Source organism: Rana temporaria, chromosome 13 (genome assembly GCF_905171775.1).
Source record: "Rana temporaria chromosome 13, aRanTem1.1, whole genome shotgun sequence".
In the NCBI taxonomy this organism is placed as follows: Eukaryota; Metazoa; Chordata; class Amphibia; order Anura; family Ranidae; genus Rana; species Rana temporaria.
In genome coordinates this window covers 118,658,088-118,671,989 of record NC_053501.1, presented here as the reverse complement: position 1 = coordinate 118,671,989, position 13,902 = coordinate 118,658,088, and the positions used below count along the sequence as shown (strand labels likewise).

The window sequence follows — 13,902 nt, the reverse complement described above, 5'->3', positions numbered from 1 at the left end:
CATGTAGTGCTCTGGTGTGGGGGGAGGGTACGCTGGACATGCTGGGATCTGTAGTGCTCTGGTGTGGGGGGAGGGTACGCTGGACATGCTGGGATCTGTAGTGCTCTGGTGTGGGGGGAGGGTACGCTGGACATGCTGGGATCTGTAGTGCTCTGGTGTGGGGGGGGGGGCGGTACTCAGGTCATACTGTGATATGTAGTACTCCGGTGTGGGAGGAGGGTGCACAGGACATGCTGGGATCTGTAGTGCTCTGGTGTGGGGGGGGGGTGGTACACAGGTCATACTGTGATACGTAGTACTCTGGTGTGGGAGGAGGATGCACAGGGCATGCTGGGATCTGTAGTGCTCTGGTGTGGGTGGTACACAGGTCATACTGTGATATGTAGTACTCCGGTGTGGGAGGAGGATGCACAGGGCATGCTGGGATCTGTAGTGCTCTGGTGTGGGTGGTACACAGGACATACTGTGATATGTAGTACTCTGGTGTGGGAGGAGGATGCACAGGGCATGCTGGGACATGTAGTGCTCTGGTGTGGGGGGAGGGTACGCTGGACATGCTGGGATCTGTAGTGCTCTGGTGTGGGGGGAGGGTACGCTGGACATGCTGGGATCTGTAGTGCTCTGGTGTGGGGGGAGGGTACGCTGGACATGCTGGGATCTGTAGTGCTCTGGTGTGGGGGGGGGGCGGTACTCAGGTCATACTGTGATATGTAGTACTCCGGTGTGGGAGGAGGGTGCACAGGGCATGCTGGGACATGTAGTGCTCTGGTGTTAGGGGAGGGTATGCTGGGATCTGTAGTGCTCTGGTGTGGGGGGGGGGTGGTACACAGGTCATATGTAGTACTCCGGTGTGGGAGGAGGGGGCACAGGGCAGCTGGGAAGCTGGCACTACATATCCCAGGTGCTGGGATATGTAGTGCTCTGCTTACATACTGTCCAGCCACTTAAAGCGGAGCTCCACCCTAGTGGAACTCCCGCTGATAAAAAACCCTCTCGTCTCACATTTGACACCTTTCAGGGGGGTGCAGATAGGTAAACTAGATAGATAGATAGATAAACAGGTATTTGCATCCACATCCGGCCACACAGTCTCGGGCAGACGTCACCCCCTGTCCCCCCCCGTTGTGTTCTGGGAACACTCGGCTCCCAGTACACAGCGGGAGCCAATCGGCAGGCGTAGCGCGACTCGCGCATGCGCCGTAGGGAACCGGACAGTGAAGCCGGAGCGCTTCACTTCCTGGTTCCCTCACCGAGGAAGGCGTGGGGGGGGCAGCAGAGTGACGAGCGATCGCTCTCATCCTCTGCTGCGGACGGCGCTGGACTCCAGGACAGGTAAGTGTCGTAATATTAAAAGTCAGCCGCTGCAGTATTTGTAGCTGCTGGCTTTTAATATTTTTTTTTTCAGCGCACATCCGCTTTAACAATAATTGCAACCATCGTCTCTCAGATCAGACATTCCAATGTTTTCTCCCTTTTATATCGCAGCCTAAAAACGCTATTTACATAATGCCAGGCCACTGTACAATATTTGTGGCCGATGATAATATACTCCAACCTGCCTGGTCTCTTTCGCTTTTTTTATTGCAGCCTAACCAAGCTGCTTAGATACTGTCCAGCCACTGATCAATATTTGTGACGAATGTCTCTCATATAATACACTTGTCAAGTCACGTGAGGCCAGGTGACAGATGCACACCGTTGGGGTCAGGAGTGCACCACTATGATAGTGGACCCTACGGCTGACTGCTGCGGATGGATCCCTGGGTGGTGCAGGAAGGCGGGTCTAATGGGGCGCCAACACAGATCCCACAGGGAGCTAGAACATAAGATTCCCTAGGGCGCGGAGTCTAAGAGCCAGCAGGTGTTCACCAGAGCATCTAGTGGCGAGGATGGACTATGCTGCAGCTGACTCCAGGTCGTGGCTCCCAGCTCACGCTAGGCTATAGGAGGATAAGCTAAAGGTCGGGGCGACTAGCAGACAAGGATAAACGGAGAACAAGCCAAAAGTTCAAGGGTCACAAGCAGGCAGGGATAGTCGAGAACACGCCAAAAGGTCAGGGTCACAAGCAGGCGGGGATGGTCGGGAACACGCCAAGAACGGTAACAGAGACAAACGTAGAGCACGCGGCAAGCAGGAAACCCAACACACAATATTGCACGGCGAGGCAGGCTTGGAGAACACAGTGTTAAATAGTGGTTCCTGTTGAGGCCAGGGTGGAGCCACAATGTGTGAAGATTACTTAATCATGCAGGTGTGAGAGAGCAAGCCCTAAGGCTGATACACAGACAAGGTAAGAGACAGACAGGTCATGAAAGTATTACTGCAAGGCCATGACAACACTCTTAAAGCGGGGTTCCGTTTTTTTTTTTTGGAATGCTTCTGCCGCTCTTACCTGCTTCAAATAAGCACCCGTGTCTCTCAGTTTTTCTGCCCGCAGCATTGCACTTGTCCCAAAAAGGAGATGTTTTAAAATCTAAAGATGGAAGTTTCCATCTTTACTGTGGGCACTGTGAAGCCCAGCAGCTTGTCCTTCCGTGATACGGTGAATAAAATGGAGAATTTGTTGCCGCCCACGTCAAATGACCCGCTTGCCGAGTCACGTGACTCGCGGGATTACAGCACAGCGCGTCTCCTGGGATTCTCCTCACTCCCAGGAGACATAGCGCTGGTCAGGGGAAATAGTGATACACGCCCACTCCCGCGGGGAAAAGTGATTGACAGGACAGGAACAGCTTCATTTACCGCGATAAAAAAAAAAAGGATTAGTTATTGTCGATGGCTGGTGGTTTAATACAGCCAAAGTTAAAATTTAGGGTGAACCTCCGCTTTAATTTTAATTTACAAGATAAAACCTGTCTGTCTCTCCCTCTTCTTTTGCGGCTAAATCAAACTGCTTATATGTTTTCCAGCCACTGAACAATATTTTTGGCTATCGTGTCTCTTATAATACACTCTTATATTTTTATTGCAAGATAAAACCACACTGCTTACATGTTTGCAATATTCATGGCCGATATCTCTCAGATAACACACTCATTTTTATTGCAAGATAAAACCTGCCTAGACATTCCTAGGTAGATTCACAAAGAGTTAGGCCGGCTTATCAGTAGATAAGCCGACCTAACTCTGAATCTACGCCGGCGTTTGTTTAAGCGTATGCTCAAACAGAGATACGCTTAAAACAAAGCTAAGATAGGCCGGCTTGCGCCGTTCTATCTTAGCTTGCAATGTTTCTGATGGCCGGTAGATGGCGCTTCCATTGCGGCCGGCGTAGATTATGTAAATGAGGGGATACGCCGATTCACGAACGTACGCCAGGCCTACGCGGTCGAATTACGTCGTTTCCGTAAGGGATAGGCCGCCTAAAGTTAGAGCTATGCTCTAGTGGCCTAGCCAATGTTAAGTTTGGCCGCCGTTCCCGCCGCAAAATTCGAAATGTTAACGTCGTTTGGGTAAGTCGTCCGCGAATCGGGATTTACGTCCACGTCGAAATCAATAGGCCCCTACGGCGTACTTAGCCGCAATGCGCACTGGGAAATGTAGTCGCCCGGTGCATGCGCAGTGTCAAAAAACGTGAGGTCAAGCCTCATATCCATACAACACGCCCCCCTCCAAGTCATTTGAATTAGGCGCCCTTACGCCCGCTCGTTTGAGGCTACGCCGCCGTAGATTAGCAGGTAAGTGGTTTGAAAATCACTACTAGCCTAACTAATTTACGGCGGTGTAGCCTAAACAGGCTAGGCTAGGCCGTCCTAAAGATAAGCCTTTCTACGTGAATCTACCTATCCATCTCTGTTTTATATTGCCGCCTAATGAAGCTGCTTAAATAATCTCCAGTCACTGTACAGTATTCATGCCTGAGGTCTCTGACATAATAGATTCCTATTTTTATGGGTCTCTCTACTTTTATTGCAACCTAACCAAGCTGCTTAGATGCTGTCCAGCCACTGATCAATATTTGTGGCTAATGTCTCTCATATAATACACTCTTAATTTTTTATTGCAAGATAAAACTTGCCTGGTCTCTCCCTCTTATATTGCAGCCTAACCAAACTGCTTACATGTCTTTCACCCACTGAACAGTATTTGTGGCGATTATTTTACAGGCAATACAGTTCAATTTGAATTAAAATATAAAAGCTGCCTGGTCTCTCCCTCTTTTATATAACTGCCTATTGAAGCTGTTTACATAAATGGCCAGTCACTGTACAATACTCGTGCCTGGTGTCTTTCACATAATGGATATTTATTGCAAGCTAAAACCTGACTCACCTCTCCCTCTTACATAGGTTAATGTAGCTTAAAGAGGAGTTCTGCCCCCACCCCCCTGCAAAAATGAAAAGTTAGCAGCTCCAAAACTGTTAGGCCACGTACACACCACCGGATCTCCGCTGGAAACGATCAGCCGGATCGTTTCCAGCGGAGATTCCTCCTCCGGATTTGGATCCGATGGCGTGTACACACCATCGGATCCAAATCTGTGCGGAATTCATCCGCGGTGACGTGTCGCGCCGTTGACGGAAGGTAAGTACTTCCACGCATGCGTCGAATCGTTACAACGCATGCGAGGGAGGGGAGCGGACGGATTGATCCGGTGAGTCTGTACAGACCACCGGATCAATCCGCTGGAGCCGATTCAAGCGGATAGATTTCTTAGCATGCTAAGAAATTTATATCCGCTTGAAATCGATCGGGCCGAGGAATCTCCGCGGATAAATATCCGCTAGGCCGTACAGACGACCGTATTTGTCCGCTGGAACTGATCCGCGGATCAATCCCAGCGGATAGATCCGGTCGTGTGTACGGGGCCTAATTGTTGACTTTTACTATTAGGGCACTTACTTGTCCAGGCATCCAGCGGTGTCCTCGCCTGAGCCGATTCTTCCATAAGCTCTTGGGTGCTGGCGCCACACCATCTTGGCTAACTAGCAGGGAAGCCTTGCAGCTTTCTGAATGGGCCAGCTGCAGGAGGAAGGAGGGGGTGAACCAAGCCAGAAAGTAGGAGCAGGTACCTGTCAAAACCAGGCTCGCCCAAAAGGTGCCAAATGTGGCAGCGGAGATGGGGGGGAGGGGCAGACAAGTGGAGCTTCCCCTTTTAGGTACGGCTCCGGTTTAATGAAGCAGTTTACATACTGTCCAGCCACTGAACATTATTTCTGGTTATTGTCTCTCAGATACTACACTCTATTATAACTGGGGATATAGGGATTGGAGGAAATGTGGGGTTGAGTGGTTTTGAAGTGTTTTTGTGCGCTCCGTTTTTACTTTTTATTAAACCTTAAAAAAGCATATAGCCTTGCACCTCTTTGCACTCACCATGCTTGCTTTTGTTTTAAGCCTGCTGTTGCTTTCACTTCCACGTCTCAAAATGCAGTCTTCCTTGGTCTCAGTTCTCCAGTGGCCCCCGTCCCCTTTTCAGGATCCCACGGAGCCGTCTTTACATGCGTGCTCCCGGCTGCCGTTATAGACGAGCTTCCTTATGCAGAATCCAGAGATATGAAATAGCTGCAGTGCCAAGCCACTCCCCTTAAAGTGAGTGATTCACAGCAGCTGAGCCCCCCCGATGTCCCTACTTTTTCTGTGCATGTGAACAGCGAAGCAGCAGTGATCTTCTTGGTGTTTTTCTTTTATAGATGGTAGCAGTTACCGTAATAAAAAAAATCAATCATAGACTTGTTTTTTGTAATGTTTAATTGATGTTTTGATTTTTTTTTTTTATAAACTAGTCCAAAGTTAAAAAGACAACAAGTGCAGAAGATTTAATAGATGCAAAGATAAAAAAAAAAAAGTAGTTTCCCAGCAGCCATCATCAGGTAAAGACTGATCATTGGGATCTGCTGGCTGCTGGGAGGGTATTTAGTCCCTCCTCTACCATTTCTCTTGCTTGTGATTTGCCCGATAGCCAGGATTCATGCTTGCTGAGTTATTCCAAATCAAAAAGTGCCTGATATTGCTCCTGCCCTGTACCTTGCTGGCTCCTATCTGCTCTCCATGTTTCTGATCCCAGTCCTGGCTCCTCCTTCCTGACTGTTCCTTGCACCTCCAGTTAATCTTGTTGATTTGCGCTTCCCTTTTGCCTTTTTATATATTGTATTATAGTTTGTTGGTTAGTTAGGTATTTTAGTTACTAGGTTTATAATTTGCTTTATCCTTAACAGGAAGATAACACATCGAGTGTACTGACGAGGTTCCTGTTCTGAAACGCCGGCCGTTGGTTTCAGGGGAGCGGTGCAGCACCCATATCAAGTTAGAGTTTATATTGTAGTAGGCATGTTTGAGGTTATTGGACCCAGAGGGGGGGGGGGGGGGGGCGCCATGGCGGAGACCACTATCCTCCAGTGCAGACAGAACGATTGCTCCGAGAGATCGTGAGTACATTATAAAGAGCAGGTATCCCAGGAAACCTACAATACAGGATCTGCCGCCCTCTAGTGACAGACAGGATACACTACAGGTGCCAACCAATGGAATTAGGAATATTTCCAGATGTCTGTAATATACAGCAATTTATAGTTTGGCTTTAAGTCCTCCCGACTTGGGCGTGATGAACAAAGCTGAAAGGGGGAGGGAAAAAAAAAAGGAGAATTATCAGTACTGGAGTGAAAGAACAAAAGACAGAAGCGAGAGGAGGGACAGGAGCAGGCGCAGAAAAGGACGGGAGGAGCAGACGCAAGGAGGGACGGGGAGGAGCAGACGCAAGGAGGGACGGGAGGAGCAGACGCAAGGAGGGACGGGGAGGAGCAGACGCAAGGAGGGACGGGGAGGAGCAGACGCAAGGAGGGACGGGGAGGAGCAGACGCAAGGAGGGACGGGGAGGAGCAGACGCAAGGAGGGACGGGGAGGAGCAGACGCAAGGAGGGACGGGGAGGAGCAGACGCAAGGAGGGACGGGGAGGAGCAGACGCAAGGAGGGACGGGGAGGAGCAGACGCAAGGAGGGACGGGGAGGAGCAGACGCAAGGAGGGACGGGGAGGAGCAGACGCAAGGAGGGACGGGAGGAGCAGACGCAAGGAGGGACGGGAGGAGCAGACGCAAGGAGGGACGGGGAGGAGCAGACGCAAGGAGGGACGGGAGAAGCAGACGCAAGGAGGGACGGGAGAAGCAGACGCAAGGAGGGACGGGAGGAGGGACGGGAGGAGCAGACGCAGGAAGTAAAGAAAAGCAGAGGAGGAGTAACAGGAGGCGCATCGGCAGGACAGGAGGGACGGAGGAAGGGGGAGCGACAGGAGGAAGGGGGAGAGACAGGAGGGACGGAGGAAGGGGGAGGGACGGAGGAAGGGGGAGAGACAGGAGGGACGGAGGAAGGGGGAGAGACAGGAGGGACGGAGGAAGGGGGAGAGACAGGAGGGACGGAGGAAGGGGGAGAGACAGGAGGGACAGAGAAAGGGGGAGAGACAGGAGGGACAGAGAAAGGGGGAGAGACAGGAGGGACGGAGGAAGGGGGAGAGACAGGAGGGACGGAGGAAGGGGGGAGCGACAGGAGGAAGAGGGGGAGAGACAGGAGGGACGGAGGAAGGGGGAGAGACAGGAGGGACGGAGGAAGGGGGAGAGACAGGAGGGACGGAGGAAGGGGGAGAGACAGGAGGGACGGAGGAAGGGGGAGAGACAGGAGGGACGGAGGAAGGGGGAGAGACAGGAGGGACGGAGGAAGGGGGAGAGACAGGAGGGACGGAGAAAGGGGGAGAGACAGGAGGGACGGAGGAAGGGGGAGAGACAGGAGGGACGGAGGAAGGGGGAGAGACAGGAGGGACGGAGGAAGGGGGAGCGACAGGAGGGACAGAGGAAGGGGGAGCGACAGGAGGGACAGAGGAAGGGGGAGCGACAGGAGGGACAGAGGAAGGGGGAGCGACAGGAGGGACAGAGGAGGGGGGAGCGACAGGAGGGATGGAGGAAGGGGAAACGACGGAGGAGGGGGGGGAGCGACAGGAGGGACGGAGGAGGGGGGGAGCGACAGGAGGGACGGAGGAGGGGGGGAGCGACAGGAGGGACGGAGGAGGGGGGGAGCGACAGGAGGGACGGAGGAGGGGGGGAGCGACAGGAGGGACGGAGGAGGGGGGGAGCGACAGGAGGGACGGAGGAGGGGGGGAGCGACAGGAGGGACGGAGGAGGGGGGGAGCGACAGGAGGGAAGGAGGAGGGGGGGAGGGACGGAGGAGGGGGGGAGCGACAGGAGGAGGGGGGGAGCGACAGGAGGAGGGGGGGAGCGACAGGAGGAGGGGGGAGCGACAGGAGGAGGGGGGAGCGACGGAGGAGGGGGGGAGCGACGGAGGAGGGGGGGAGCGACAGGAGGGACGGAGGAGGGGGGGAGGGACGGAGGAGGGGGGGAGCGACAGGAGGGACGGAGGAGGGGGGGAGCGACAGGAGGGACAGAGGAGGAGGGGGGGAGCGACAGGAGGGACGGAGAAGGGGGGGAGGGACGGAGGAGGGGGGAGCGACAGGAGGAGGGGGGGAGCGACGGAGGAGGGGGGGAGCGACAGGAGGGACAGAGGAGGAGGGGGGGAGCGACAGAAGGGACAGAGGAGGAGGGGGGGGAGCGACGGAGGAGGGGGGGAGCGACAGGAGGGGGGGAGCGACGGAGGAGGGGCGCGACGGAGGAGGGGCGGAGGAGCGACAGGAGGGACGGAGGAGGGGGGGAGCGACGGGGAGGGGCGACAGGAGGGACGGAGGAGGGGGGAGCGACAGGAGGAGCGACAGGAGGGACGGAGGAGCGACAGGAGGGACGGAGGAGCGACAGGAGGGACGGAGGAGCGACAGGAGGGACGGAGGAGGGGGGAGCGACAGGAGGGACGGAGGAATAATAACAGGAGCAGCAGAGAAGAGATGAAGATTTCCTCACCGGTGGCCTCGTTGTGAAGCACGGTGTCATCATGACTGCGGACCTGACAGCTGGTGAAGACTTTGCGGCCGTCTACCTTCTCCACTCGGCAGTCTATGAGGACTGTAGCTCCCAGAGGAATCGGACTACAGACACAAAGAGAACCTCATCACACCTCTCCGGTTTCATCAATTACTCTCCCCAATATCATCATTCTTCTCCGATCACTACCACACCCCCCCCTGCCCCCATCACCATTATCTTCATGATCTCCTAAGTGGCCCCGAGGGGCCCCTGAATGCGACTTCCCTCTATTTCTTATTTCACTTGACATGGCTGATAAAACCCAATGCTGGCCACACCCATTACAACCTCATCATACAATCTCCTTCCTCCAATCAAAGCCAACCCGGTCAGGTAGCTCCTATCCACTTACTTGCGATAGTTGATGTTCAGGTTGGCCGTCACGGACGCTCCGCTGCTGTATTCAATTACCGTCCCCGCCGTCTCGTCTATGATGGTGGCGATGCAACCTCCGTGTGCGTACCTAGAAGAAGACAAAAGAGGGGGAGAGGTGGAGGCAGAACAAGATGGCCAAGAAACCAAGAGGATTCTGGGAAGGACGGACTGGGGAAAAAAAAAAAAAAGAATGCTCACCCTTTGGGGCCCTCTGTATAGGGCCCGGGCTGGAATATGCAAAGCGTCCTCTTCTCCGCCTCGTTATAGAACATACAATACTCGAAGCCGACTCCGTCCTGGTCAAGGTTCCTGGTGAAGAGGCGAGTTTTCCCGTCTACCTCTGGAGACATACCTGTACAGAGGTCAGAGGTCACCAGAAGAGCCTACACTCTAATGTCCCCTCCCCCTACAGTCTCATCAGTCTCTGTACAGAGGAGCTTACACTCTAATGTCCCCTCCCCCCCACAGTCACATCAGTCTCTGTACAGAGGAGCTTACACTCTAATGTCCCCTCCCCCCACAGTCACATCGGTCTCTGTACAGAGGCGCTTACACTCCAATGTCCCCTCCCCCCACAGTCACATCGGTCTCTGTACAGAGGCGCTTACACTCTAATGTCCCCTCCCCCCCACATCACATCAGTCTCTGTACAGAGGAGCTTACACTCTAATGTCCCCTCCCCCCACAGTCACATCAGTCTCTGTACCAGAGGAGCTTACACTCTAATGTCCCCCCCTCCCACATCACATCAGTCTCTGTACAGAGGAGCTTACACTCTAATGTCCCCTCCCCCCCTGTGGTCACATGATCTCTCACCGGCCCGGTGGTGGAGGTGGGAGTCGTAGGAGGGAAGTCTCCTCCAGCTCCGGTCTCGGCTCAGCTCCTCGTAGAGTCTCTTGGTGTCGGGGCTCCAGGTGGGGTTGGGCAGGGAGTAGTCCCGCGGTTCCGGTTTCGCACAGCAGGGGGCGGCCTGCGGATATCAGAGACACGCCCTCTTATGTGTTTTGTATCATCATGTAACATTATTGGTTACACAGTGTGCAGAGCCCCGCCTACGAGGGGCAGATTTCTGTCATCTGATCACCGCCCCCCAGGTTCAGTGTGTGGGCAGCGCTGCAGTACCGGCTCCTGGGGGGGGGGGGAGGGAGCAGGCTCTTACAGTGGCAACAGATGAAATGCCCCTCCCCCCAACTGGGGACACAGTGAGGGGTTAATCCCATCACCCACCAATCAGTACTCACGGAGAAGCGGCGATCGCTCTGCGCCCCGGCGGAGGTTCGGTGACCCCGGAGGATCCTGTCGAGTCCGTACAGCATGGTGCCTGTGAGAGGAGACAGGAAGTGATAAGACGGGGACACCGGGAAGTCTATACATCACCTGAGCGGGGGAGGGGCCAGCGCACGTCACATGACCATACATCGGTGACACGGATCAGACAATGAGACCTTTACACAGGAGGGGGAGGGGCTACCAGGTGCACAGGTCATGGAGGAGAGGTATATCGCCAACACGGTCTGTGGAGCTGTACAAAGTCCATGTGATTGATACAAATACAGGAAGAGTCATCATGAGCTCCGCCCCCGAACACTACATATCCCAGCATGTCCTGTGTACCCTCCCCTCCCCCACACCGGAGTACACCAAGTCCCAGAACTGAACTACAAGTCCCAGGAGCACCAGAGCTGAACTACAAGTCCCAGGGGGACCAGAGCTGGACTACAAGTACCAGAGCCAAACTACAAGTCCCAGGAGGACCAGAGCTGGACTACAAGTCCCAGGAGGACCAGAGCTGAACTACAAGTCCCAGGGGGACCAGAGCTGGACTACAAGTACCAGAGCCAAACTACAAGTCCCAGGAGGACCAGAGCTGAACTACAAGTCCCAGGAGCACCAGAGCCGAACTACAAGTCCCAGGGGGACCAGAGCTGACCTACAAGCTCCAGAGTCCAGCCCATGGCCTGCTGGGAGTTGTAGTTACCCTGTAGCTGTATATGAATGAAGAGCTCCCCCTGCCCCCCTCCTCACCTGTTCTGTCTTCCCTGCACAGTGCACTCTGTCCTCCCTATCCGCTCATTCAATTACAGTTCCCAGCTGACACCTGTCCCTGTCTCCGGAGACATTTTCCTGAGGCCTCCACCTGGAGATAAGGGAGCCGGAGCTACAACAACATGGCCGCCACACTGGATAGAACATAAAGATGTGGGCGGCCTCTAGTGACCCGCCGCTCAGGTAGAAGTATCACCGCCAGAGGCCGCGGCTCTCTCGTGTGTCGCACACTGTTGTGGCAGCCATGTTGTTGTGGCCCCAGCCCTTTCATTTTCAGCGTAGGCTTCAGGAAAATGTCTCCGGACACAGGGACAAGTGTGAGCGGGGAAGCGGGACATTGCTGGGACTGGGGGGGGAGGTGGTCAGGGCGGGCTATTCATGCATTCATTCATATTACATAGTGCACAAGGGAACTACAACTCCCAGCAGACCATGGCCTGGATTCTGGAGCTTGTAGGCATGGCTGAGACTTGTAGTTGTTCTGATACTCCTGGGACTTGTAGTTTTTCTGGTCCTCCTGGGACTTGTAGTTCAGCTGTAGTACTCCTGGGTCCTGTAGTTCAGTTCTGGTACTCCTGGGTCCTGTAGTTCAGTTCTTGTCCTCCTGGGACTTGTAGTTCAGTTCTGGTACTCCTGGGTCCTGTAGTTCAGTTCTGGTCCTCCTGGGACTTGTAGTTCAGCTCTGGTCCTCCTGGGACTTGTAGTTCAGTTCTGGTCCTCCTGGGAGTTGTAGTTCAGCTCTGGGACTTGTAGTTCAGCTCTGCTTCTCCTGGGTCCTGTAGTTCAGTTCTGGTCCTCCTGGGAGTTGTAGTCCAGCTCTGGTACTCCTGGGAATTGTAGTCCAGCTCTGGTACTCCTGGGTCCTGTAGTTCAGTTCTGGTCCTCCTGGTACTTGTAGTTTGGCTCTGGTCCTCCTGGGACTTGTAGTTCGGCTTTGGTCCTCCTGGGACTTGTAGTTCAGTTCTGGTCCCCCTGGGTCCTGTAGTTCAATTCTGGTACTCCTGGCACTTGTAGTTCAGCTCTGGTCCTCCTGGGACTTGTAGTTCAGCTTTGGTACTCCTGGGACTTGTAGTTCGGCTCTGGTCTTCTGGGACTTGTAGTTCAGTTCTAGGGGGATGTTCTGGGACTTGTAGTGTCCCTTTTTCTGTAGGGCTCTCCCTTCTCCCATTTTGCACCATCACCCCACACCCGGACAGGTTGTTACCAGCTATGTGGGGGGGGGGGGGGCGCCAAACAGATGACAAATCTGCATAACTGCCTGCGAACACCCTACAGAGGGCGTTCACTTACCTCATCCATGGCAGCTTTCCAATGTTCACCGCACCCTTAAAAAAAAAAAAAAATACACTCCGAGCCCATTACTTCCTGTAGCATCATGTGACCATCCGGAAAACTTCATATCCAATCATGCGCTGCCTTATTGCCTCATAGAATAGGGCGTGTGTTACGTCTGCGCACCACGCCTCCCTCATCACTGCACCCCCCCCTTTTCCATTTCCACCCGCTTTCCTGGCACTTTTTTGCTTCCATGTAACAATCAGTATTTAAAGCAGAGGCCCCCCCTAGGGCAGTGATGACGAACCTTGGCACCCCGGATGTTTTCGGAACTACATTTCCCATGATGCTCATGCACTCTGTAGTGTAGTTACGCATCGTGGGAAACGCAGTTCCAAAACATCTGGGGAGCCAAGGGTCGCAATCACTGTCCTAGAAAATAAAATGGCGGTCGTTGCAAGTTTTGTATGTCACATGGTTTTTCAAATGCAACTTTTTGGGAAAAAAATAAAATAAAAAAGGTGTATTTTAACGCACCCCCCCCCCCCCCCCATTTTTAAAGAAAATATAAGAGATGATGTTACGCCGAGTAAATAGATACCAAACATCTATTGAGCAGGGAGAATGAACTGATTGGACAGCTCTAGGTCCGACTCATCAGGGGTGTGTCCAACGTATGCTGTAGGGATCAGGTTCAGCGCTGCCATGGGGTCCAGACAAGTCCTGCATGTTTCAGGTTCAAGGACCAGTGAATTATTGCAGTCTAATAAATCTGCTTACAGACTATCCAGCCACTGTATGATATTTGTGTCTGTTGTCTCTAAGATAATACACTTTAATTTCAACTTCAAGATAAATCCTGCCTCATCTCTCTCTTCTCCCCCAGATCTGCCTGGTCTCTACTTTTTAGATTGCGGCCTAACAAAGTTGTTTACATATGCCGCGTACACACGGGCGGACTTTCCAACAGGAAAAACTCAGTCGAAATTTCTGACGGAAAAATAGAGAACCTGCTCTCCAAGTCCGTCGGTAATTCCGACAGAAAAAGTCAGATGGGGCATACACACGGTCGGAATATCCGACGAAAAGCTCCCATCGGACTTTCTCTGTCAGATATTCCGACCGTGTGTCCAGCCACTGAACAATATTTGCAACTATTGTCTCTCAGCTAAGGCATTCCAATGTCCATTACTAGAAAAAACCCACCTTGTCTCTCCCTCTTAGACTGAGGGCTAATGAAGTGGTTTACATACTGCCAGTCACTGGACAATATTTGTGGCTATTGTCTCTCAGATAAGACATTGTAAT

The 13,902-nt window shown here is 53.4% G+C and overlaps 1 protein-coding gene across 1 annotated transcript; it reads right to left on the bottom strand.

Moving 5' to 3' along the window:
* Positions 1 to 6,301: 6,301 nt before the first annotated feature.
* LOC120920405 (acyl-coenzyme A thioesterase THEM4-like) lies at positions 6,302 to 10,828 on the bottom strand. The gene is made up of 6 exons (XM_040332481.1): positions 10,515 to 10,828; positions 10,090 to 10,243; positions 9,472 to 9,625; positions 9,251 to 9,361; positions 8,836 to 8,960; positions 6,302 to 6,555 (listed from the first exon to the last, which is right to left on the bottom strand). Exons 1-6 carry the CDS (start codon positions 10,587 to 10,589, stop codon positions 6,509 to 6,511), a joined length of 666 nt encoding a protein of 221 aa, XP_040188415.1. The 5' UTR covers positions 10,590 to 10,828; the 3' UTR covers positions 6,302 to 6,508.
* Positions 10,829 to 13,902: the final 3,074 nt, after the last annotated feature.